The 27,088-nt window shown below is 47.9% G+C and overlaps 1 protein-coding gene across 7 annotated transcripts in view; it reads left to right on the top strand.

The window, feature by feature from the left end:
- Positions 1-27,088, top strand: part of ripor3 (RIPOR family member 3) — a 227,936-nt gene that overhangs the window by 170,543 nt on the left and 30,305 nt on the right. For 6 of the 7 annotated variants that reach the window (XM_070896019.1, XM_070896020.1, XM_070896024.1 and 3 more), the window contains 2 exons: positions 18,911-19,040; positions 19,327-19,995. In XM_070896019.1, coding sequence (XP_070752120.1) covers positions 18,911-19,040; positions 19,327-19,995 — 799 coding nt within the window. The remainder of the gene's footprint in view (positions 1-18,910; positions 19,041-19,326; positions 19,996-27,088) is intronic. The other variant, XM_070896021.1, reaches the window with a different exon arrangement.

Below are 27,088 nucleotides of genomic sequence, written 5' to 3'. Positions count from 1 at the left end.
GAACAGGTTCCCACTGGTTCTGTAGTTTAGTTCCACTCCAGCGGGGAGTTTGTTGACTGTGAGGTGGAGCATGGCGGTGAGAAAGATTCAGAAGAGGGTTGGGGCGATGACGCAGCCCTGTTTGACCCTGGTCCGGACGTGGATTGAGTCTGTGGATTCGTTGGTAAGAATCGCGGCCTGCATGTTGTCGTGGAGCAGGTGGAGGATGGATGGTCACTTTTAAATGTGACCAGTGAAGCCTAATTTGCCCCCTCTTGGCACTCTTATTTTAGCAGTAATGTCTACCCTTCTCTTATGGAATTTTATTCAAAAGTGTTACGACATTGGAAGTGCTTTCTGAAGTGGAGTGAATGATTTAACCTTTAAGGAACCTGGCCTCAGAGCAGTCAGCAATACAACATATTAGATCAGTGGTCTTGAGTCTCAAACATTCTTAAGACTTGTACTATTTACCACAGCACCATGAAAGCATTAACAGCCCCGTGTCATCCCTGTTTATTCCTTTTACAAACAGGAAAATCCTATTTGCAAACAAACTGTTTTGTTAAATGCTGATTTAAGCGCATTAACATACAGGTTTCAGATTGTGGGTTGGAATAAATATTAATTATATTGAAAGTTGCAGCTGAAATCTTTCAAATAATTCCTTCTATCTATTGTAGAAAAAGCACCCGACTATAAATAAATATATAAATGCATGCACACACGCAAGCCACACCTCAATATGGTTAAATGGTTCTGTCAATTACATATTTTAAGTTATAAAGTTTGAAACATAAAGTGAAATTTGTGTATTTCATGCAAGAACATAAACATATGTGCACAAATTTTGAAAAGTAGCAGGAGTTTTGCATTATTCATGAATGTATATCATTACATCCATCAACGATCTATCTACAAATATGTAAATTGACCTAGTACCTGTATTATTTTAGACCACTTCCAATTGATGTGCTGAATGTGAAAGGACATGTCATCTCCATCACACAAAGCACAGTTAATATTGTAAGTGGTTTTGCCGCTGGTGGTTTTGAATCACCCCTCTTACAATAGTTCTAGACACTGGAATTATAGTCATGAACAGTAATATACAGTCATAGACAGATCTTTTCATCACAATGCTTTTATTCAAGTTAAAACACACCTGCACCCAGTAAAAACACACCCTGGTAGTGTAATACAAACAAACACAGTACAACACACAGTCTGGCCTGTCTAAACAGGCCCCTAACGCGAAGTACCCACATCTAAACCACCCCTGCTTGGATTCAAAATTGCACCACTGGATCTGTCCAACAGAATGTGTGTCGCTTATGATCCTTGCAAAAACCTCCCCACTAAAACCCCTAAGGCTTGGTTGGGACACACAACGCCCTTTCACACTATGCAATGATCTTAAAGATGAGTGGGCTGGGATAAATGCTCACCAATTACCCCTCTGGCTTACTCGCTGCTTCTCCCGATGAGGCGATTCTTCTGGGTCTTCAAGTCCAGTCTCAAGGTCAGCTTCCTGTTGAAGTAGCAAAGCTCTCTGGTGTTTCTTCTCTCCGTCCCAGGGTGCTCAGTCCTTGTGCATTGCAAGCAGACATAGAAGCGGGGAGCGAGCAAGAGATGGCAGCCAAAACTGCCTCTCTCATACTTGCAAAAATGCGTCTTCTTGCGCCAAAGGTCCAACTGTACTCCCCTGAGTCTGTGCAACTCAAAAGCAAAATCAACTCTCTGGTTTGTTCCTTTGTCAACTGGGCGGTACCTCGATGTGTGGCTCTGATGAGTCTGTGGGCTAATAGCTTCCCTTTGTCTTTCGATGGCCTGAAACCCCGGCCATTTTCCTTAATGTCTCACTGATGGGTTCCCATTCCATGACAAAAGGTGCCCATCAACCATGATGTTCCTGCTTTCAGCCATTCTCATTCCCACCCAGCTGATGTGTATTCAAGTTAAACATGTTTGGACCTGCCCCAGGTCAGTGCTGTCTGCTCTCTGCAATAACAGAAAATGTGTCCAAGCACTATCCAAAAGTTTAAGTTTTTGTTGTCGAGTTTTCGCTGTATCTTATAATATTAAGGAAAAATCTTTCTCTATAACTCCAAATATAAAATTAATTCAGTATCATGTTCCTATCCAAGTGAATATTCTACATCAAATAAGACAGTATCCCTAGTAGAATGCTTCAGGCGATATCACATTGAATAAACCCTTCTGTCAGAGTATTAAAAAGAGTACAGCAATGTATCAGTGAATTACCAACTTTATCCCCAGAATCATTCAGCAATCATTTACTTGGTATACTTCTGCACAGCAAACACTGGTGTAAAATGCCTTATAAATGATATGGACAAAATATTGGTTTTACCAGGCGCATTGAGTCCTTCTTACTAATTAGAGGCTGACCATGCAGACAACAATTGCATTCAATATTGCTTCATTTCAGCCATTCATGAGATTGTTCTCACACACATAGATTTTCAGATTATGCTTAATGAACATAAGCGAAATCTAACATCTAAAATATCACATGTAACTTTGCATCATTACTCAAGAATTAATGATTGCATTACCTTGCTAATTGCATGGATAGGTTGCATGGTGTGACAGTTCCCATCATTGGTCCCCGGGTAATTGGGATTTGGGAAGCCTGCTTAAAAACCTGACTGGTCCAAAACCTGATGACCTATATACTATAAATTCAAGTGATACTATTGAGAGCAGGCTTGGGGTGTAATGTGCTTTTGTACAATGGAATGTGTCATAAAGTTCTGGGACAGAGATTTGTTTCCACAATTCTCAGTGTGGTGAGTAATTGATCTCACGTAGTCTATTGCAGAAATGCTGAGTGGGGTAAAAGGTACTTTTCAGGGGAGTAAAGAGAATATGGAAGGGCAAGAAAACTCTCTCAGCTTACGTACATCCCTTAGTGACTGGCTCCAGAGTGGAATTAGCAGAAGCCTGACTACTGACTTCCAGTCAGGGAGTATGTTCAGGAGAAATGGGGGAAAGAGGGTGATGTTTATAAAAGAGGGAAAGGAAATATAAATAAATACATTTTTAAAAAGATACAAAACCCAGCAATATCAATTAAACTGCATTAGCTCCATACAATGCGATTTGTGAAAGACTAAAATCATGACACACATGGCTGGCAGATGAAACCATTGCTCTCTGCTGGGAGTTAAACCTGTGTGACCTGTGTGGAATGATTGTTTTAAGACTTTGAGTCCAGGTCATTCCCTGCATGTTTGTTTAGGCGTCCCCTAAAACTGAATCATTCCAGTGGGAGTTGGGTTTTAGTCTGTAGCCAATATCAACTAATTTGAAGCAGAACTGTACTCCTGTTCAAATTCTGGAGCAGAATCTTTTATGTTTGACGTCTCAACAGTACCTGAAATTTTGAGAGTTAATTTGCGCTATATGTTAGAAACAGAGTTGCTTACTTTTTTGATTAAACTTTTTTTTGAGCCTTTTTATTTTTGGTCCTCCTGCACCATATAACACAAGCTTGTCCTGAAGACAGAGAGTAACCTGCTCCCAGGTCTCTGCCAGTGTTACTATTAAGATAGTTGCTAGGAGATGCATGATAGAAACATAGAAAATAGGTGCAGGAGTAGGCCATTCGGCCCTTCGAGCCTGCACCACCATTCAGTATGATCATGGCTGATCATGCAACTTCAGTACCCTATTCCTGCTTTCTCTCCATACCCCTTGATCCCTTTAGCCATAAGGGCCATATCTAACTCCCTTTTGAATATATTTAACGAACTGGCCTCAACTACTTTCTGTGGTAGAGAATTCCACAGATTCACAATTCTGAGTGAAGAAGTTTTTCCTCATCTCGGTCCTAAATGGCTTACCCCTTATCCTTAGACTGTGACCCCTGGTTCTGGACTTCCCCAACATTGGAAACATTCTTCCTGCATCTAACCTGTCCAATCCTGTCAGAATTTTATATGTTTCTATGAGATTCCCTCTCATTCTTCTAAATTCCAGTGAATATAAGCCTAGGCGATCCAGTCTTTCTTCATATGTCAGTCCTGCCATACTGGGAATCAGTCTGGTGAACCTTCGCTGCACTTCCTCAATAGCAAGAATGCCCGTCCTCAGATTAGGAGACCAAAACTGTACACAATATTGTAGGTGTGGCCTCACCAAAGTCCTGTACAACTGCAGTAAGACCTCCCTGCTCCTATACTCAAATCCCCTTGCTATGAAGGTCAACATGCCATTTGCCTTCTTCACCGCCTGCTGTACCTGCATGCCAACTTTCAATGTCTGATGTACCATGACTCCCAGGTCTCATTGCACCTCCCCTTTTCCTAATCTGTCACCATTCAGATAATATTCTGCCTTCCTGTTTTTGACACCAAAGTGGATAACCTCACATTTATCTACATTATACTGCATCTGCCATGCATTTGCCCACTCACCTAACCTATCCAAGTTACCCTGCAGCCTCTTAGCATCCTCCTCGCAGCTCTCACTGCCACCGAGCTTAATGTCATCTGCAAACTTGGATATAGCATTCCAGAGTGATTTATCTGAAAGATTTTCCTGTGTGAAACAACCAATTCTTTACTCTGTACAGAGCCAAAATATTGCTGATGCTAGAAATCAGTATTTTCTGTCCTTGCTCTGTACCTTCCTTCCAATGGCACAGTTGAGATCAGGAACTCACTGAATTAAGAACATAAGAAATAGGAGCAGGAGTAGGCCATACGGCCCCTCAAGCCTGCTCCGCCATTCAATAAGATCATGGCTGATCTGATCATGGACTCAGGTCCACTTCCCTGCTCACTCCCCATAAATTGCGTTTATTGTATGGGGCCAGTATTCACCACATAGTCTATAAATGTTAACATCTAGCAATGTTGTTCTCAACTGGGACTCAACTGAAATTAGTTTTCTTAAAGAGGCTTAATTCTCATATTTTATCTTGTATTCCTGTCAACCCGATCCTCTAGTGCATTGACTTTAAAATCATCATTCTCATTTTCAAATCCCTCAACAGCCTTGCTGCTCTTTACCTATGCAACTTTCTACAACGCAACACACAATCTCCACTCTTGTAATTCTAATGCACAACTTTCCCCCTCCTTCCCCCTTTCAAGAGCTTTATCCATCACACCCCTGCATTCCTCTCCCCGAGCACCCCCGTAAACCATCCTTATGTTATGTTAAATGGGCTATAAAAATAAATTGTTGCTATCATCAGTCTTCTCTGCATTCGGGGAAATTTCTAGTTTTTCTATAACAAATTACAGTTCGGGAACGGTATTTGGTCACTGTATTTAGAAACATTGCACACAAATAAAAATATTTAAACTGAGGTCGGATGTTTGCCACTAATATCAAAGAATGTAGAGCAATTGTTGTTAGGATTCCTGCGTTCTAAGATAGTATAAAAATTCATGTAAAGTTCCTGATAATTTTTTAGACTTTAGATTCTGATCCATCTTTTAAACTTCACCTAAATATAACCGTACTAATCCAGGACAAGCAAGAATACTGATCGGGGGGTCGGCCTGGAGATTGGGGCGGGGGGGGGGTGCATCAGAACGCGGTTGAGATCTGGACGGGCGTCAGATCGTGGTGATGGAAATCGGGGGGGGGTCATCTAATCATGGTTGGGGGGGGGGGGGGCTGGAGATCAGGGGGGGGGGGGTCATCTAATCGTGGTGGAGGGGGGGCCCCTGGAGATCGGCGGGTCAGCCTGGAGATTGGGGAAGGGGCATCGGATCGTGGGGAGGAAGGCCGTTCACGACAGGTTAGTTTGGGGGATCCGGGGCGGGGGTAACACTCCTGCTCCTCCAGGCCCACAATCAGTGCAGGAAAGGCAATTACCTGCTGAATCTAGCCCTTCTCTCCTCCCTTCAGCTGCGGAGCCCTGGGAAATCTCAAAGCTGTTAAATCTAAAAGGTTGCTGAAATCTGAGGCACACAGCCTCATTAACATTTAAATTACTGACTTGCCTCCCGAGAGCAGGTTACTCACTCCCCCCAACCCACCCCGGTTCAGCCTGAAGTAGGCACATCACGACGGTTTGGGGCTGGATTTCAGATTTTTAAGAAGTTAACCACTCCCTGCGAGTCTTAGAACTGTATTGTTACTATGAGAAATGTCTCAGATACACATTTTCCTTTCGTTGAACAAAGTTGCACTTGCATCCATTAGAAGTCAGACTGAACTAGCATTGCTTTTAATTTACTTATGCTTTGCAACACTGTATTCAATCCTGTGTAAATACAAACCACACTGCAATTAGCAATAGCCTTTATATCTCAACATCTTTTCATGTGCAATGTAAAAATACCCCTTTTCCTAAATCTGATCCAGCTGCTCAGACTGAGGAGTTTCAGATCAATATTGCCACCTTAAGGTAGTGTCCTGTTACAACAGCATCTCAAGCACAAGGTTTGTTGAGTAGAAGTTACATTTTAAGCAGTATCATCACCTGGTTGTGCAATAATGTCATTTGCATCTTAAAACAAAATAATTTATGTTGCAAAAACATCACTGATACATGCTACACTTCCAAGTTTTTCTTTACTAAAATAGAATTGATTATCTTTTAATTAGAGTCAACTTCGTATAGTTTGATAAATCACTACTGTGCTGGTTATGAATTAATAGTGCTGGGAATGTGATAAGGTGCAATGGCAGGCATTTGTAGATTCCCCCCTCCCCGGTCTGAATTCCAATCAGAAGGTTGTATAGAGGATGAAAAATTTCTGTACATCCAATCAGAATATTGGAACGTGTCATTAAAGCGCCAGGTATTTTTTATGATTGACAGAAAGACTGGCTATTCACAAAGCAATCTGTGAGTTCCTGTTTGCAAGCTCCACTCTGCCCATCCAGTATTGGACCAAGGGGAAATTGATAACCGAAAGGCACATTCTGGGAGTTGCATAGGGATTAAAGTTGGCCAAGCGGGCTAATTCTTGTCTGACTCGCTGCTTAAAGTACCGGTTCTTCAAAAAATGAGAACACATGGAATTGGAGGCAACCTATTGACATGGGATGGGAATGGTTAGGAGGTAGGAGACAGAGAGGAGAGAAAATGGGTATGTACTCCAATTGGCAGGATGTGACTAGTGGTGTCTGCCAGGGATCTGTACTAGAGCCTCAGCTTTTCACTATATTTATAAATGACTTAGATGAAGGAATAGAGAGCTGTATATCCAAATTTGCTGATGACACCAAGTTAAGTGGCACAGTAAACAGTGCAGATGGGAGCAGAAAGTTGCAAAGGGACATTGATAGATTAAGTGAATGAGGAAAGCTGTGGCAGATGGTGTTCAGTCTGGGGAAATGTGAAATCATCCACTTTGGACCGAGGAAAGCTAGATCAGAGTATGCTCTAAATGGTGAGGATTTGGAATGAATACCCCTCCTTTATAAATCCCACTTTAACCATTGGATATCTAGTCTAACCGAATGATGGGCATAGTAGCAGGACATTGGAAAAGCAAAATTCGGTCAGGCAGAGTTAGCATGGATTTATGAAAAGGGAGTCATGTTTGACAAATTTGCTGGAGTTCTTTGAGGATGTAACAAACAGGGTGGATAAAAAGAAACCAGTGGATGTGGTATATTTGGACTTCCAGAAGGCATTTGACAAGGTGCCACATAAAAGGTTATTGCACAAGATAAGAGTTCACGGGGTTGGGGGTAATATATTAGCATGGATAGAGGATTGGCTAACTAATAGAGAACAGAGAGTCGGGATAAATGGTTCATTCCCTGGTTGGCAACCAGTAACTAGTGGGGTGCCGCAGGGATCAGTGCTGGGACCCCAACTATTTACAATCTATGTTAACGATTTGGAAGAAGGGACTGAGTGTAACGTAGCCAAGTTTGCTGACGATACAAAGATGGGAGGAAAAGCAATGTGTGAGGAGGACACAAAAAAATCTGCAAAAGGACATAGACAGGCTAAGTGAGTGGGCAAAAATTTGGCAGATGGAGTATAATGTTGGAAAGTGTGAGGTCATGCACTTTGGCAGAAAAAAATCAAAGAGCAAGTTATTATTTAAATGGAGAAAGATTGAAAAGTGCCGCAGTACAGCAGAACCTGGGGATACTTATGCATGAAACACAAAAGGATAGTATGCAGGTACAGCAAGTGATCAGGAAGGTCAATGGTATCTTGGCCTTTATTGCAAAGGGGATGGCGTATAAAAGCAGGGAAGTCTTGCTACAGCTATGTAAGGTATTGGTGAGGCCACACCTGGAATACTGCGTGCAGTTTTGGTTTCCATATTTACGAAAGGATATACTTACTTTGAAGGCAGTTCAGAGAAGGTTCACTAAATTGATTCCAGGGATAAGGGGGTTGACATATGAAGAAAGGTTGAGTAGGTTGAGCCTCTACTCATTGGAATTCAGAAGAATGAGAGGTGATCTTTTCGAAACGTATAAGATTACGAGGGGGCTTGACAAGGTGGATGCAGAGAGGATGTTTCCACTGATGGGGGAGACTAGAACTAGAGGGCACGATCTTAGAATAAGGGGCCACCCATTTAAAACAGAGATGAGGAGAAATTTCTTCTCAGGGGGTTGTAAAGCTGTGGAATTCGCTGCCTCAAAGAACTGTGGAAGCTGGGACATTGAATAAATTTAAGACAGAAATAGACAGTTTCTTAAATGGTAAGTGAATAAGGGGTTATAGGGAGCGGGTGGGGAAGTGGAGCTGAGTCCATGATCAGATTAGCCATGAACTTATTGAATGCCGGAGCAGGCTCGAGGGGCCGTATGGCTTACTCCTGCTCCTATTTCTTATGTTCTTACGTTGCATTTTTGGAATCTGCTACTTAGTTGAGCACAGGAATCTGGGCAATACATCAAAACTAAAATTGCAAATTTACCTCCTTTGCACCTCCTGTTAGCACCTCCGGCGGGGAGTGATAACGGGGCACTACCAGCTTTATGACTGGCAGCGAGAGTACTGACACCCGCGAACTTCCCATTGAGGTTTGGGGCGATGGTAACCCCTAGCGCCACGATCTCCTGTGCCCGGAGGTTGTAATGTCATCGTGCTGCGCATCGCTCCGGACCCGAACTTCGGTTCCGCTCCCTGCAGCACTGCTGGGCGACAACACCGACAGCTGCAGGAGGCTTTGTACCAGGCAGTTTGGGACCATTGTTTAAAGGGTATGATAGTTGCGGAGGGAGAAAAATTTTGCATTCTGCCTAACATTCATTTTTCATGATTGTTTTGCTGCAATCGATCAGCCCTGCACTCTGCTAGAGTGCTTGGGGCTGATCGTCCTGGATCATGGCTGCTGTCAGCAACAGGGGCCCTCTTTTCATTGCAGAGCATGCAGCAAGGGCCCTTCCCTTTAAGGGGGGAAGATGCCTTCGTTCCCGGCAGCGCTGCACCGCTACCACCCCTCCCGCTGGCTTTAGCATTCCAAGGGAAGTGGTAGCACTTGATTTAGCACTCCACTTCCCATGATTTGGGCAACCCTGGGAGTGTGTCAGTACTGTGTCAATACTGGCATACTAGCATGGTTATAATATTTAGCTGTTAACTTGGCCTGTACCATTAAAGCCACTGCACTAAATAGGTAAATCAAGGTAACTGGAGATTGTCGTAAATAGCCGAGGTCATTTAAATGGAAATGACAACAAATGGTAAATTTTAGGGTTCAGGATGATGATGGGCTATCTTTTACTTTTATTTTAAGATTACTTTGCATCTCTATCAAGGTTTGAAATTTGAAGTGTGATTCTAATTGGCATAAAGCTATTTTTTATTTATGCAGTTGCACCAGGGGTGACTCTGCTGCACAGGAGGGCAGGACAAAGAGTGGGAGAGCTATAGTGATAGGGGATTCTATTGTAAGTGGAATAGATAGGCGTTTCTGCGGCCGCAAACGAGACTCCAGGATGGTATGTTGCCTCCCTGGTGCAAGGGTCAAGGATGTCTCGGAGAGGCTGCAGGACAGTCTGGAGGGGGAGGCTGTCATTGTGCATATAGATACCAACGATATAGGTAAAAAAATGGGATGAGGTCCTACAAGCTGAATTTAGGGAGCTAGGAGTTAAGTTTAAAAAGTAGCACCTCAAAGGTAGTATCAGGATTGCTACCAGTGCCACGTGCTAGTCAGAATGGGAATAGTAGGATAGTTTAGATGAATACGTGGCTTGAGGAATGGTGCAGGGGGGAAGGATTCAAATTCCTGGGACTTTGGAACCGGTTCTGGGGGAGGTGGGACCAGTACAAACTGGATGGTCTGCACCTGAGCAGGATTGGAACCGATGTCCTAGGCGGAGTGTTTGCTAGTGCTGTTGGGCAAGGTTTAAACTAATAGGCAGGGGGATGGGAATCTATACAGGGAGGCAGAGCGAAGTAAAAAGAGGGCAGAAGCAAAAGGTAGGAAGGAGAAAAGTAAGAGTGGAGGGCAGAGAAATCAAGGGCAAAAATCAAAAAGGGCCACATTACAACATAATTCTAAAAGGACAAAGAGTGCTAAAAAAACAAGCCTGAAGGCTCTGAGTCCCAATGCGAGGAGCATTCGTAACAAGGTGGATGAATTAACTGTGCAGATGGCTGTTAACGGATATGATGTCATTGTGATTACGGAGACATGGCTCCAGGGTGACCAAGGCTGGGAACTCAACATCCCGGGGTATTCAATATTCAGGAAGGATAGACAGAAAGGAAAAGGAGGTGGGGTAGTGTTACTGGTTAAAGAGTAGATTAATGCAATAGTAAGGAAGGACATTAGCTTGGATGATGTGGAATCTATATGGGTAGAGCTGCGAAACACCAAAGGGCAGAAAACATTAGTGGGAGTTGTGTACCAACCACCAAACAGTAGCAGTGAGGTTGGGGATGGCATCAAACAGGAAATTAGGGATGTGTGCAATAAAGGTATAGCAGTTATCATGGGTGACTTTAATCTACATATAGTTTGGGCTAACCAAACTGGTAGCAATACTGTAGAGGAGGATTTCCTGGAGTGTATAAGGGATGGTTTTCTAGACCAATATGTCGAGGAACCAACTAGAGACCAAGCCATCTTGTGGAATAAGAGAGGATTAATTAGCAATCTTGTCCTGAAAGGCCCCTTGGGGAAGAGTGACCATAATATGATAGAATTCTTCATTCAGATGGAGAGTGACACAGTTAATTCAGAGACTAGGGTCCTGAACTTAAAAAAAGGTAACTTCGATGGTATGAGACATGAATTGGCTAGGATAGACTGGCGAATGATACTTAAAGGGTTGACGGTAGATAGGCAATGACAGACATTTAAAGATCACATGGATGAACTACAACAATTATACATCCCTGTGTGGTGTAAAAATAAAACGGGGAAGGTGGCTCAACTATGGCTAACAAGGGAAATTAGAGATAGGGTTAAATCCAAGGAAGAGGCATATAAATTGGCCAGAAAAAGCAACAAATCTGAGGACTGGGAGAAATTTAGAATTCAGCAGAGGAAGACTAAAGGCTTAATTAGGACGGGTAAATAGAGTATGAGAGTAAGCTTTATAATGGGGAACAAAGAAATGGCAGATCAATTGAACAAATATTTTGGATCTGTCTTCACTAAGGAAGACACAAATAACCTTCCGGAAATACTAGGGGTTCGAGGGTCTGGCAAAAAGGAGGAACTGAAGGAAATCCTTATTCGTCACAAAATGGTATTAGGGAAATTGATGGGATTGAAGGCCAATTATTTCCCAGGGCCGGATAGGCTGCATCCCAGAGTACTTAAGGAAGTGGCCCTAGAAATAGCGGATGCATTGGTGATCATTTTCCAACATTCTATTGACTCTGGATCAGTTCCTATGGACTGGAGGGTAACTAATGTAACACCACTTTTTAAAAAAGGAGGGAGAGAGAAAACACGGAATTATAGGCCAGTTAGCCTGACATTGGTGGTGGGGAAAATGTTGGAATCAATTATTAAAGATGAAATAGCAGTGCATTTGGAAAGCAGTGAGAGGATCGGTCCTAGTCAGTATGGATTTATGAAAGGGAAATCATGCTTGAAAAATCTCCTGGAGTTTTTTGAGGATGTAACTAGTAGAATGGAGAAGGGAGAACCAGTGGATGTGGTCTATTTGGACTTTCAAAAGACTTTTGACAAGGTCCCACACAAGAGATTAGTGTGCAAAATTAAAGCACATGGTATTGGGGGTAATGTACTGACGTGGATAGAGAACTGGTTGGCAGACAGGAAGCAGAGAGTTGGAATAAACGGGTCCTTTTTTAGAATGGCAGGCAGTGACCAGTGAGGTGCTGCAGGGTTCAGTGCTGGGACCCCAGCTATTTACAATATACATCAATGATTTAGATGAAGGAATTGAATGTAATATCTCCAAGTTTGCAGATGACACTAAGCTGGGTGGTGGTGTGAACTGTGAGGAGGATGCTAAGAGGCTGCAGGGTGACTTGGACAGGTTAGGTGAGTGGGCAAATGCATGGCAGATGAAGTATAATGTGGATAAATGTGAGGCTATCCACTTTGGTAGCAAAAACAGGAAGGCAGAATATTATCTGAATGGTGACAGATTATGAAAAGGGGAGGTGCAACGAGACCTGGGTGTCATGGTACATCAGTCATTGAAGTTTGGCATGCAGGTACAGCGGGCGGTGAAGAAGGCAAATGCCATGTTGGCCTTCATAGCTAGAGGATTTGAATATAGTAGCAATTACTGCAATTGTACAGAGCCTTGGTGAGGCCACACCTGGAATATTGTGTTCAGTTTTGGTCTCATAATCTGAGGAAGGACATTCTTGCTATTGAGGGAGTACAGCAAAGGTTCACCAGATTGATTCCCGGGATGGCAGGACTGACATATAAGGAGAGACTGGATCAACTGAGTTTGTATCCACTGGAGTTTAGAAGAATGTGAGGGCATCTCATAGAAACATATAAAATTCTGACAGGATTGGACAGGTTAGAGGCAGGAAGAATGTTCCCGTTGCTGGGGAGTTCCAGAACCAAGGGTTACAGTCTAAGAATAAGAGGTAAGCCATTTAGGACCGAGATGAGGAGAAACTTCTTCACTCAGAGAGTGGTTAACCTGTGGAATTCTCTACGGCAGAAAGTTGTTGATGCCAGTTCGTTAGATATATTCAAAAGGGAGTTAGATATGGCCCTTATGGCCAAAGGGATCAAGGGGTATGGAGAGAAAGCAGGAAATGGGTACTGAGGTTGAATGATCAGCCATGATCTTATTGAACGGCGGTGCAGGCTCGAAGGGCCGAATGGCCTGCTCCTGCACCTAATTTCTATGTTTTTATATTTCTATGACTGCAAAAGCTTCTATAGATATGTGGAGAAAAAGATTAGTGAAGACTAATGTAGGTCCCTTGCAGTCAGAATCAGATGAATTCATAATGGGAAACAAGAAAATGGCAGACCAATTGAACAAATACTTTGATTCTGTCTTCACTTAGGAAGACACAAATAATCTCCCCAAAATACTAGGAGTCTGAGGGTATAGCAAGAAGGAGGAACAGAGGGAAATCCTTATTAGTCAGGAAATGGTGTTAGGGAAATTGATGGGATTGAAGGCTGATAAATCCCCAGGACCCGAGAGTCTCCATCCCAGAATACTTAATGAAGTGGCTCTAGAAATAGTAGATGCATTGGTAGTCATTTTGCAACATTCCATGGACTCTGGATCAGTTCCTATGGATTGGAGGGTAGCTAATGTAACCCACTTTGTAAAAAAAGGAGGGAGAGAGAAAACAGGGAATTATAGACTGGTTAGCCTGATATCAGTACTGGGGAAAATGCTGGAATTAATTATTAAAGATGTAATAGCAGCGCATTTGGAAAGCAGTGACACGATCGGTCCAAGTCAGCATGGAAATCATGCTTGACAAATCTTCTAGAATTTTGAGGATGTAACTAATAGAGTGGATAAGGGAGAACCAGTGGATGTGGTGTATTTGGACTTTCAAAAGGTTTTTGACAAGGTCCCACACAAGAGATTAATGTACAAAATTAAGGCACATGGGATTGGGGGGGTAATGTATTGACGTGGATAGAGAACTGGTTGGCAGACAGGAAGCAAAAAGTCAGAATAAACGGGTCCTTTTCAGATTGGCAGGCAGTGACTAGTGAGGTTCAGTGCTGGGACCCCTGCTATTTACAATATGTATTAATGATTTAGACGAAGGAATTGAATGTAATATCTCCAAGTTTGCAGATGACACTAAGCTGGGTGGCAGTGTGAGCTGTGAGTAGGATGCTAAGAGGCTGCAGGGTGACTTGAGTTAGATTAGTGGGCAAATGCATGGCAGATGCAGTATAATGTGGATAAATGTGAAGTTATCCAGTTTGATGGCAAAAGAATGGTGACAGATTAGTAAAGGGGGAGGTACAACGAGAGCTGGGTGTCATGGTACATCAGTCATTGAAACATGCATGCAGATACAGCAGGCAGTAAAGAAAGCAAATGGCATGTTGGCGAAAGGATTTGAGTATATGAGCAGGGAAGTCTTACTGCAGTTGTACAGGGCCTTGGTGAGACCACACCTTGAGTATTGTGTGGAGTTTTGGTCTCCTAATCTGAGGAAGGATATTCTTGCTATTGAGGGAGTGCAGCGAAGGTTAATCTGACTGATTCCCGGGATGGCAGGACTGGCATATGAAGAAAGACTGGATCGACGAGGCTTATATTCACTGGAATTTAGAAGAATGAGCGGGGATCTCATAGAAACATATAAAATTCTGATGGGATTGGACAGGTTAGATGCAGGAAGAATGTTCCCGATGTTGGGGAAGTCCAGAACCAGGGGTCACAGTCTAAGGATAAGGGGTAAGCCATTTAGGACCGAGATGAGGAGAAACTTTTTCACCCGGAGAATTGTGAACCTGTGGAATTCTTTACCACAGAAAATTGTTGAGCCCAGTTCGTTGGATATATTCAAAAGGGAGTTAGATGTGGCCCTTACAGCTAAAGGGATCAGAGGGTATGGAGAGAAAGCAGGAATGGGGTACTGAAGTTGCATGATCAGCCATGATCATATTGAATGGTGGTACAGGCTCGAAGGGCCGAATGGCCTACTCCTGCACCTATTTTCTATGTTTCAATCTCCTGTAATGTTACTTATGTTGAATCAGGTGCTGCACTATTTTATAGCTATAGGCTGCTAGCAACAAATTGAGATGGGAATGTATTACAGGAACCAAGTATGACACTTCCAGGAAGTACGCACTAAATGCAAGATGTCTTATTTCAGTTATTCTCTCAAAGCATATTCACAGGGAAACACATTACCCCATTGGGCATGTAGCCTGCTCCTGGGTCTTGACCATATTGTTCTTCAGACAGCTGTCATGTATTCAACTATCATTGTAACCCATGTATAAGCTGCAATTTCTTCTGTGGAGCGAGTATCATGCTCACAGGTCCTGGACAAATTTGACTCATTATTTCAACCCGGAATCGGCACTTTCATGGGGGCCAAGGTAGTGATTCACATAAACCCGGACGCCAGGCCAGTACACCACAAGGCCAGAGCGGTGCCGTACGTGATGCGGGAAAAGATAGAATGCGAATTGGACCTCTTGCTGATGGAAGGCATCATCTCGCCAGTCGAATTCAGTGACTGGGTGAGCCCAATCGTGCCGGTGCTCAAGGCGATGGGTCAGTCAGGATATGTGGCGATTACAAGGCCACCATCGATCGGGTGTCACTCCAAGACCACTACCCGCTACTGAGAGCGGAGGACCTCTTTGCGACGCTATCCAGCGGCAAACATTTTTCAAAATTGGACCTGACCTCAGCTTACATGACCCAGGAGCTGGTGAGTGAGTCGAAGAAGCTGACCAGCATCACGACACACAAGGGGTTGTTTGAGTATAACAGTTGTCCGTTCGGGATTCGTTCGGCCGCCGCGATCTTTCAGCAAAATATGGAAAGCCTCCTCAAGTCGATTCCAAGGACGGTGGTTTTTCAAGACGACATCCTCATCATGGGTCGCGATACTGAAGAATACCTCCACAACCTGGAGGAGGTGCTACGCAGACTAGACCCGGTCGGGCTGTGACTGAAAAAGGTGAAGTGCGTCTTCTTAGCTCCAGAGGTAGAATTCCTGGGGAGGAGGGTAGCAGCAGATGGGATCAGACCTACTGCATCCAAAACGGAAGTGATCCAGAGAGCACCTGGACCCCGTAACACGACGGAGCTGCGTTCGTTCCTGGAGCTCCTGAACTATTTTGGAAACTTTCTTCCCAAATTGAGCACGCTGTTAGAGCCGCTACACGTGCTCCTATGCAAAGGTTGTGATTGAGTCTGCGGGGATAGCCAGGGAAGGGCTTTTGATAGAGCACGCAATTTGTTATGCTCCAACAAACTGTTAACGTTATATGACCCGTGTAAGAAACCTGTTTTAACGTGTGATGCGTCATCCTATGGGGTCGGGTGTGTGTTGCAGCATGTGAATGCCAATGGTCAGTTACAGCGGGTAGCTTATGAAGTCTGTCCCAGGCAGAAAGGGGCTATGGGATGGTAGAAAAGGAAGCGCTAGCATGTATATGTGCAGTAAAAAGAAAATGCACCAGTACGTGTTTGGCAGGAAATTTGAGCTGGAGACAGATCACAAACCCCGAACATCCCTTTTGGCCGATAACTGAGCATGATGTGGAGATGGCCATGGCTGTTGAAGCTTTCGAAAGCAAAGGCTCACCTGTGACAGCCCGTCAGATTAAAGTCTGGACAAATAAAGACCCGCTACTTTAGTTAAGAAATGTGTCCTGAATGGGGACTGGGCAGCCACGTACGGGGCATGTCCTGAGGAATTTAAACCATTTCATAGGCGCAAGGATGAACTCTCTATTCAGGCCGATTGCCTACTGTGGGGAAACCGAGTAGTCATGCCCCAGACTGGCAGAGAGGTGTTTATCAGAGAACTTCACAATGAGCACCCTGGCATTGTCATGATGAAGGCAATTGCCAGGTCACACGTTTGGTGGCCAGGGATAGATACAGACCTGTAACTTTGTATTGGCAGGTGCAACACGTGTGCTCAGCTGGGCAACGCACCCAGGGAAGCCCCCCTTAGCCCCTGGCCCACCAAGCCATGGTCACGCATCCATGTGGACTACGCAGGTCCTTTCATGGGAAAAATGTTTTTGGTTGTAGTAGACACCTACTCCAAATGGATTGAGTGTGCCTTTTAAATTCAAGCACCTCCTCTGCCACGGTAGAAAGTCTACGGGCAATGTTCGCTGCCCATGATCTACCGGATGTCTTGGTCAGCGACAATGGCCCGTGCTTCACAAGCACTGAATTCCAGGACTTCATTGGAGGCAATGGAATCAGCCATGTCAGAACGGCACCGTTCAAGCCAGCCTCAAACGGCCAGGCGAACGAGCAGTGCAGATAATCAAACAGCGGATGCTCAGGATCCAAGGGAGTTCCCTACAAAGCCGCTTATCACGCTTCCTGCTGGCCAATAGATCCCGACCACACGCTCACAAGGGTTCCACCTGCAGAGCTGCTAATGAAAAGGACGCTCAAAACCAGATTATCCCTTATACACCCTACTATGAAAGAAATTGTTGAGAGCAGGCATCAGTCACAATGTGACTACCATGACAGGAATGCGAGGGCACGATGTATTGATGTCAATGACCCTGTTTTTGTCCTTAATTATGCTGCAGGGCCCAAATGGTTTGCAGGCACTGTGATTGCCAAAGAGGGGAATAGGGTTTTAGTAGTTAAACTTGCCAATGGACAAATCTGCTGCAAACACGTGGATCAAACTAAAAGGAGGTTCAGTAACCCCATAGAAGAATCAGAGGAAGAACACGATGTAGAGTTTACTCCACCACAGGTGACCGAACACCGGAACCAAAAGGAGGAGAGTCCAGTCACTGTGGGCAGTCCGGACAGGCCTGAGGCACCGCAAACTGCAGACACTCAGGCCAGTACCCAACAACCGGAGCCCCAACTCAGGCGCTCTACAAGGGAGCGTAAACCACCAGAGAGACTTAATCTGTGATCCCAATAAGACTTTGGGGGAGAGGTGATGTCATGAATTCAACTATCATTGTAACCCATGTATAAGCTGACCTAAGTTGTACACCTTGAGAACATTGACCACAAGGGGGTGAACTTGTGGGAGACACTCCTAACCTGGACTTTCAGGTATAAAAGGGGAAGCTCCACCTACCTTCATCACTTGAGGTCTTGGTAATAAAGGTAACTGGTCAGAGTGACCTTCTCTCAAGTATGGGCCTCGTGTACATCTATACTGTATAGTAAGGACATATCAACAGCTACTGTGAGATAGGAAAGAAAGACCAAAGTTGAATTGCACTCGGTCTCTCCTTCCTTTCCTGTTAGATCTGCTCAATTCTACCATCCTTTCCAATGGGCAGGCTTTAAATGGGAACTAACTGTGTTGGGGACGTGTTCAATATTGATTTAACCTCAATGTGAAGCTGATGGATTCAACAAATAAAAACTAAATCTTTAATGGGGTCCATAAAGTTATTTTATCATGAAAGTTATAAACAGTTCTAGATTTGTTTTTCATGCTAACTAATTATCAGTCTGAGGCAGCGAAATCAGTTGAGAAAGTGTTTTACAAAATCTCATACTTTTGTGGTGTTACCTTTTTTATTTTCATGCATGCTTAGGTTTGGAAATACAGTAAAGATCTTATATTGCTTGCCATATGCAACTACCCTTACAAAGAATAAAAGGTAATGTACGGTGTTTATATTTGTGAACCAAATGTCAGAAAATTGAAATTCTTTAATGGAACTCATCATAAATTTTTTCGATGATATAAATGGACTTGTGTGCAGTAGAACTACAATCTGACAAAATGAAAAAATGTTCTTTCAGGAATATCATACAGAAATCTAAAATTGTTTTTTTTTTGTTTCAATTCCTGCTTTTAATTTCTCTTCTACTCTTTATTTTGTCACAGTCCATTTGATAGTGATGAAGTATCAATGACCTCTGGATCAGTCAGCAAATTCTCTTTCCCAAGCAGGAAAGGCTCTGTATATAACTGGACACCTCCCAGCACCCCCAGCTTCAGGGACAAGTACTTCTCGGTAAATATCTCACTGTGGATGGTTCATATTGCAATACACTGCGATAACTTTTGGAAGTCAAGGATAATAAATTAAAGTTAATCCCAACAGGAAATAATTGCCAGGTGTTGACTCGTAAATGTCACGTGCATGATTATAGTCTTATATTGAAGTGCCTTGTATAAACTAGCACAAATTGCAAAAGAGAATATCTAATAACTATATAACTCTAAGTTAATTTGATTATATCTTTAATCTTTCATTATGAATGGACGTACTAATCCTCTGTTTTCTATTCTGTTGCAAGCAGCACATTGGACAAGAGGATACACTGTCGCTATTGTATCATGAAACAAAAGGAACTTTTATCGTTAATCACTTAGGAAATGGATACCACACTACGCATTTGTCATCCGTGCCTGAGAATGAGAAATTTTACAATTATGCAAATTTAGACAAACAAGGAAGCAGTCACTGTACTGATGATGCATTTGATATCCAGGAGTCGTGCATGGAATTATCCCATAGCTTGCAGGGCGGTCTCCCCACAGAAAGGACTGTGCCATCACCACATGTAGAACCAAGATATCCATATCAAAGAAAATCTCAAAGTGATTTAATACAAGCCAGACAATTTCAAAGTTGTTCAGTGTTGGTGGAAACTGCTTTGCACGTGGGACCACACCGGAGGCTTCAGCAGCCTACTGGGAAACCTCCTGGATGGGACTCAACTGGCCACGCCAGGAGCGCGGATCTTACAAAAGCATTGGGTCCACAGAGAACATTGACAACATCCAGTACATGCAGAAATAGCACCTCAATGTCTTCTGGGAGGAATACGAGGACAGATTTCATTTCAGTAAATATAGGAACCGTACTGCAAGAAATATTGATTATTCTGAGGACTGATGAAAGTAACTATAAGGAACTACAAAGTCTAGAGCAGCAGGTTCTGCGTTTCGGAGATATTCTGAAGGTATGGTGCTTGCATTTCTTCAAGAATCTTAATGTTTAAATCCCAATGTTAAAGCTACTAGTTTAATATATTTCAGGGAAAATATAGGTTGGAAAGTATAATTTTAATGTCCCATAAAAACAAATCAGTGCCCTTTTAATGTTTAAAAAAAAAATGAAATACACCATAAAATGGTTTCACCAACCATTTTGGACTCAAAAGTTGAGTTAGTCATCAGTGTGATCTCAAAATATTATTGAAGGTGCCTTGTGTTCAGAAATTTGGGGTGAGAGTAGAACCAGATTCAGGGCCCAAGTTTCGAGCCGCGCCTAGAACGGCGCAGTCCCGACCTGGAGGCCCGTTTTTCGCACCACAAAGTGTGCAAGATTCTCCACCTCCCTGCAGGTCCTCTGGCCCTCGGCGCGGCGCAGCAGGAGCTGTAGGGGGCGGAGCCAGGTCCCTGCGCTGAAAACAGTGCCGGGACCTCTGCACATGCGCACTACAGTGGGCGCGCAAGTTCAGTAGCTCCAGGCGCCAAAAACTGTGTGGGAGGGGCCCGCTTCCCACCCCCGCCCCCGGACCCGACCCGACTCCCGCTTCTCCCCCCCCCCCCCCCCGCCCTGCCCCGGACCGGACCCGACACCGACCTGACTCCCGCTTCCCCCCGCCCCCGGAACCGACCCGACTCCCGCTCCCCCCCCCACCACCACCCCCCAGCCTCCGGACCGGACCTGACATCGATCCGACACCGACCCGACTCCCGCTCCCCCCACCACCCCCCGGACTGGATCCGACCCGACCTGACCTCCCTCTCCCCGACCTCCCTCTCCCCGACCTGACCTCCCTCTCCCTCCCTCCCCCTGACCCGAACCGAACCGAACCGACCTCCCTCCCACCACCCCCCCGACCCGCCCCGCCCCAACACCACCTACCTGTAAATCTGGTGCTGGGAACGGGCCCTGCCTGAGGTCTCGGGCCAGGCCCGCTCAGCCTCCTTCACCCTTCTCCTTCCCCCCCCCCCCCCCAATCTCCTTCCCCCCCCCCAATCTCCTTCCCCCCCCCCAATCTCCTTCCCCCCCCCCCCAATCTCCTTCCCCCCCCCCCAATCTCCTTCCCCCACCCCCCAATCTCCTTCCCCCCTCCCCCAATCTCCTTCCCCCCCCCCCAATCTCCTTCCCCCCCCCCAAATCTCCTTCCCCCCCCCCCAAATCTCCTTCCCCCCCCCCCCAAATCTCCTTCCCCCCCCCCCAATCTCCTTCCCCCCCCCAATCTCCTTCCCCCCCCAATCTCCTTCCCCCCCCCCAATCTCCTTCCCCCCCCCCAATCTCCTTCCCCCCCTCCCAATCTCCTTCCCCCCCTCCCAATCTCCTTCCCCCCCCTCCCAATCTCCTTCCCCCCCCTCCCAATCTCCTTCCCCCCCCTCCCAATCTCCTTCCCCCCCTCCCAATCTCCTTCCCCCCCCCAATCTCCTTCCCCCCCCCCAATCTCCTTCCCCCCCCCCCAATCTCCTCCTCCCCCCCCCAATCTCCTCCCCCCCCCCACCCAATCTCCTTCCCCCCCCCAATCCAATCTCCTTCCCCCCCCCAATCTCCTTCCCCCCCCCCAATCTCCTCCTTCCCCCCCCCAATCTCCTCCTCCCCCCCCCAATATCCTCCCCCCCCCCAATCTCCTTCCCCCCCCCCAATCTCCTTCCCCCCCCCCAATCTCCTTCCCCCCCCCAATCTCCTTCCCCCCCCCCAATCTCCTTCCCCCCCCCCAATCTCCTTCCCCCCCCCCAATCTCCTTCCCCCCACCAATCTCCTCCTCCCCCTCCAATCTCCTCCTCCCCCCTCCAATCTCCTTCCCCCCTCCAATCTCCTCCCCCCCATCTCCTTCCCCCACCCACCAATCTCCTTTCTCCCCTTTATCCCCTTCTCCCCCCTCCCCCCTTCTCCCCCCTCCACCCTTCTCCCCCATCCCTCCCCTTCTCCCCCATCCCTCCCCTTCTCCCCCATCCCTCCCCCCCTCTCTCCCTCTACCCCCCTCCTCCCCCTCCCTTCGCTGTCAGAAACACAGACACTGACAGACAGAGAATGAGAGACACGCAGACGGACAGAGAGATAGAGACACTGACAGAGACACACTGAGGGGGGCATCCCCTGCAGTCGGTAAGTAGAAAATGTTTTATTTATTGATTTAAAAAAAAAATTATTTCTTATTAATTTTTTTTGATTGATTTATTGGTTGATTTATTGATGTATTTATCATTTATTATTGATGATGGCTCTTTATTTGTAAAACTGAAATGTTTAATGTTTGTAAACTTCCCTTTAAACCCCCCCCCCACCCACCATTCCCTACGCCTGATTTTCTAAAGTGTAAGGTTTTTTCGAGCGTACAAAAATCTTCACTTACTCCATTCTAAGTTAGTTTGGAGTAAGTTTTCACTCATGAAACTTTGAAATCAGGTGTAAGTGGCCGGACACGCCCCCTTTTGAAAAAAAAATTCTGTTCCAAAGTGAAACTGTTCTAACTGACTAGAAATGGAGCAAACTAAATGACGAGAATTCCGATTTCTAAGATACTCCGTTCTACACCAGTTGCTCCTAAAAATCAGGAGCAAATCATGTGGAAACTTGGGGCCTCAGAAACAATTCACTGAAATTGGGCCAATCTGAAGACATCTCGCTGTGAGGACGTGACTGCTGTCTGTGGCTGAGCACACACCTGTCTGTCAGTCAGGGGCTAATCTCTGGGAATCTAATGGTGGGTTATGGACAGTTTTGTGGCCAAGTAGGGAGGGAATGCACTTGCTTTCCTTGGTGATTTGATGGGCTGATCAGTCCAGAACATAATGTAATGATTTATCTGGCAATGTTTCTTGGTAGTCAATGCAGGACTGTGCTTTAGTCTGTGGAACTTGGTTCAGTTTCAACTGAGTGAATCCTCAAATTATACAGACTAAAGTTGAAACTGGATTAATCTTCTCAAGCATATCAATAGGTATGATTGTATTTTCTAGCCACGATGTTTCATCGCAGTAAATATTATTACATTCTCTGGCATTGAAAGTTCTCCTGGCTGTAAAAAAAATAAACATTTATTCCAATGAAGCTAGCAGTGAAACCGTATAAAATATGGACGCGTTTATTTCTACTGTAAAAATGGTCACCCCTTGTCTCTGATTGGTCCCCTGGCAGGATAAGCCAGAACCTGAAGATTCTCTGGAATGTGTAACTGGAACTGCCCAGCCCAAGGTCTCACTGACCTCGCAAATTGTAACTCGATCCACTTTGACTTCCAGAAGCCACAGAGGACAGATCTCCCCAGAAGCCACCAAGTACCATATCCTAGCACAAGTGCATCCCTCCTCCAGCCAAAGTCCCGTACCCCAGAACAAGTGAATGACCCCCTCACCTCGCCATAGATGGGGCATTGTGCACAGATTGTTAACAGATTTATTGGGTATGAAGTGAATAGTGACAGTATCGTAACTTCTGGATTCGAAGAACCCCTCTCCCCTCCGATCCCTCACCGCATCGCTCTCTTCCCCCCTCCCCTCCTACTCCATCTCTCTCCCCTCCCCCACCCTCCAAAACCCTCCCTCGCCCCGTCACTCTTCCCCCCCACACCCCGCCCCCCCCCACCCCTTTTACAATCTCACTCTCTCTTCCGCCCTCCCCCCCCATCCCTTCCAAGCGGTCTCTCTCACCCCCACCCCCAAGCTCTCTCTCTCTCACCCCCCCAAAGCGCTGTCCCTCGTCACCCACTACCCCCTCCAAGAGCGCTCTCTCTTTCACTTTCTCCCCCACCACCCCGACCCTGAGCTCTGTCTCTCTTTTCCTCCCTCCAAGCTCTCTCTCCTGGCCACCAACTCTCTCTCGTTCACCCACCCGTCGACCCCCCCGCCCACAGCTCTCTCTTTTCCACCCCCCCCACGTCCCTAGCTCTCTCCCTTTCCCCCCCCCCCTCCCGCTCCCAGCTTTCCCTCCCCTTCCCCCCGCCTCTCCCTCCCACCCCAGCTCTCACTCCCTCTCCCTCCCACCCCAGCTCTCACCCCCTCTCCCTCCCACCCCAGCTCTCACCCCCTCTCCCTCCCACCCCAGCTCTCACCCCCTCTCCCTCCCACCCCAGCTCTCACCCCCTCTCCCTCCCACCCCAGCTCTCACCCCCTCTCCCTCCCACCCCAGCTCTCACCCCCTCTCCCTCCCACCCCAGCTCTCACCCCCTCTCCCTCCCACCCCAGCTCTCACCCCCTCCCCCCCGGCTCTCCCCCGGCTCTCCCCCAGCTCTCCCCCAGCTCTCCCCCAGCTCTCCCCCAGCTCTCACCCAGCTCTCACCCAGCTCTCACCCAGCTCTCACCCAGCTCTCCCCCGAGCTTTCACCAAGCTCTCACCCCCCTCCCCCAGCTCTCACCCCCTCTCCCCCAGCTCTCACCCCCTCCCCCCCCAGCTCTCACCCACTCTCCCTCCCCCCCCAGCTCTCACCCCCTCTCCCCCCAGCTCTCACCCCCTCTCCCTCCCCCCCCAGCTCACCCCCCTCTCCCTCCCCCCCCAGCTCTCACTCCTCTCCCTCCCCCCCAGCTCTCACCCCCTCTCCATCCCCCTCTCCCTCCTCACCCCTCTCTCTCCTCTCCCTCCCCCCCATATCCCCCCATTCCCCTCCTCCTCATCCTCCTCCCCTCCCTTCCTCCCCCTCTCCCCATCCTCCCCCTCCCCATCCGCTCCCCCCTCCCTCCCTCCCCAGCTCTCTCTCTCTCCCTCCCTCCCCATCCCCCCCCCAGCTCCCACCCCATCCTCCCTCCCCATCCCTCCCCCAGCTCTCACCCCCTCCTCCTCCCAATCCCCCCAGCTCTCACCTCCTCCTACCTCCACATCCCCCCCAGCTCTCACCCCCTCCTCCCTCCCCATCTCCCCTCCTCCCTTCCCAGCTTTCACCCCCTCCTCCCCCCTCCTCCCTCCCCAGCTCTCACCCCCTCCTTCCTTCCTCCCCATCCCCCCCCAGCTCTCACCCCCTCCTCCCCTCCAATCCCTCCTCAGCTCTCACCCCATCCCCCCTCCCCCCTCCTCATCCCCCCATCCCCCTCCCTCCCCATCCTCCCCCTCCCTCCCCATCCTCCCCCCTCCCCCTCCTTCCCCATCCCCCCCTCCCCCCTCCTCATCCCCCCATCCCCCTCCCTCCCCATCCCCCCCTCCCTCCCCATCCTCCCCCTCCCTCCCCATCCTCCCCCTCCCCCTCCTTCCCCATCCCCCCCTCCCCTCCAATCCCCCCCATTCCCCACTCCCTCCCCAGCTCTCACCTACTCCTCCCCTCCATTCCCCCTAGCTCTCACCCCCTCCTCCCCATCCCAGCTCTCACCCCCTCCTCCCCTCCCATCCCCCCCAGCTCTCACCGCCTCCTCCCCTCCAATCTCTCACCCCCTCCTATCCCTCACCCCTCCTCCCCCCTCCCCCAGCTCTCCCCCCGGCTCTCACCCCCTCTCCCTCCTCCCCCCCCCCCCCAGCTCTCACCCCCCTCCCTCCCCTCTCCTCTCACCCCCTCCTCCAGCTCTCACCCCCCTCCCCCCAGCTCTCACCCCCTCCTCCCCCCAGCTCTCTCTCCCCCCCTCCCCCCAGCTCTCACCCCCCCCTCCCACATCCCTCCCCCCAGCTCTCACCCCGCCTCCCTCCTCCCCCCAGCTCTCACCCTCCCCTCCCTCCTCCCCCCAGCTCTCACCCCCCCTCCCTCCTCCCCCCAGCTCTCACCCTCCCCTCCCTCCTCCCCCCAGCTCTCACCCTCCCCTCCCTCCTCCCCCCAACTCTCACCCCCCTCCCTCCTCCCCCCAGCTCTCACCCCCCTCCCTCCTCCCCAGCTCTCACCCCCCCTCCCTCCTCCCCAGCTCTCACCCCCCCCTCCCCTCCTCCCCCCCAGCTCTCACCCCCTCTCCCTCCCCCCAGCTCTCACCCCTCCCCCCCAGCTCCCCCTCCTCCCCTCCCCCCAGCTCCCCCTCCCTCCCCCTTCCCCCCCCAGCTCTCCCTCCCCCTTCCCCCCCCCAGCTCTCCCTCCCTCCTCTCTCCCCCAGCTCTCCCTCCCTCCTCTCTTCCCCTCTTCTCTCCCTCCCCCCCCCCCCGCTCTCCCTCCCCCCTCCCCCCTCCGCTCTCCCTCCCCCTCCCCCCTCCCTCCCCCTCCAGCTCCGCTCTCCCTCCCCCTCCAGCTCTCCCTCCCCCCAGCTCTCCCTCCCCCTTCCCCCCCCCCAGCTCTCCCTCCCCCTTCCCCCCCAGCTCTCCCTCCCCCTTCCCCCCCAGCTCTCCCTCCCCCTTCCCCCCCGCTCTCCCTCCCCCCTCCCCGCTCTCCCTCCCCCTCCACCTCTCTCCCCCCCCAGCTCTCCCTCCCCCTTCCCCCCCCAGCTCTCCCTCCCCTTCCCCCTTCCCCCCCAGCTCTCCCTTCCCCTTCCCCCCCAGCTCTCACCCCCCCCCCCCAGCTCTCACCCCCTCTTCTCTCCCTCCCCCCTCCCCCCCACCGCCAGCTCTCCCTCCCCCCCGGCACTTTCGGTTCAGGCAGGAGACAACGGGGTCGGGCCTCAACAGAGAAAGTCAGTCCCATAAAATATATGATTTAATATTAAACCGAAATTAATAAAACATGTTTTTCATCCTTTCTCTTTACTTTTTATCTTGACTAGACCTCCCTCGGACCTTTTGTAATCATCACTAAACTAGATCTGTCTGCATGTCCTGCTCGTGTCTCAGTTGATAATTCTCTGTTCAGTTGTGGCAGTTCCCAAACTCAAATCTGTTGAATGGTGTTGTACCTTGGGTTGCAAGAGGCTCGGCCATTTTTTAAATTCCAGATTGGTTACTCTGAGCAGAGTCTACCAGAGAGATAGCTATTTTTAACATTTAATATTTGGAGGAAAGCTAGGTCATCTAACTTCACTGGTTGAACCTATTTTGTTTTATAGTCAGATCTGCTTTTGATTTAACTTGAAAGAAAATGCTGGAAATACTCAGCAGGTCTATCAGCATTGGAAAAGAGAAGAGCATGGTCCATATTTCAATTTTGAGCTGGGCCTGGTCCACCAGGCAGGCCCCACATCCACTGTTTGACAGGCCAGCACACCTGCTCTTACTCAGTGTACCTTCTCAAATGCTCTGCT

The sequence above is a fragment of the Pristiophorus japonicus genome, chromosome 12 (assembly GCF_044704955.1).
Source record: "Pristiophorus japonicus isolate sPriJap1 chromosome 12, sPriJap1.hap1, whole genome shotgun sequence".
NCBI classification, from domain to species: domain Eukaryota; kingdom Metazoa; phylum Chordata; class Chondrichthyes; family Pristiophoridae; genus Pristiophorus; species Pristiophorus japonicus.
Note: the sequence above shows the minus strand (reverse complement) of the source record. Positions and strands in the feature narration are given on the sequence as shown.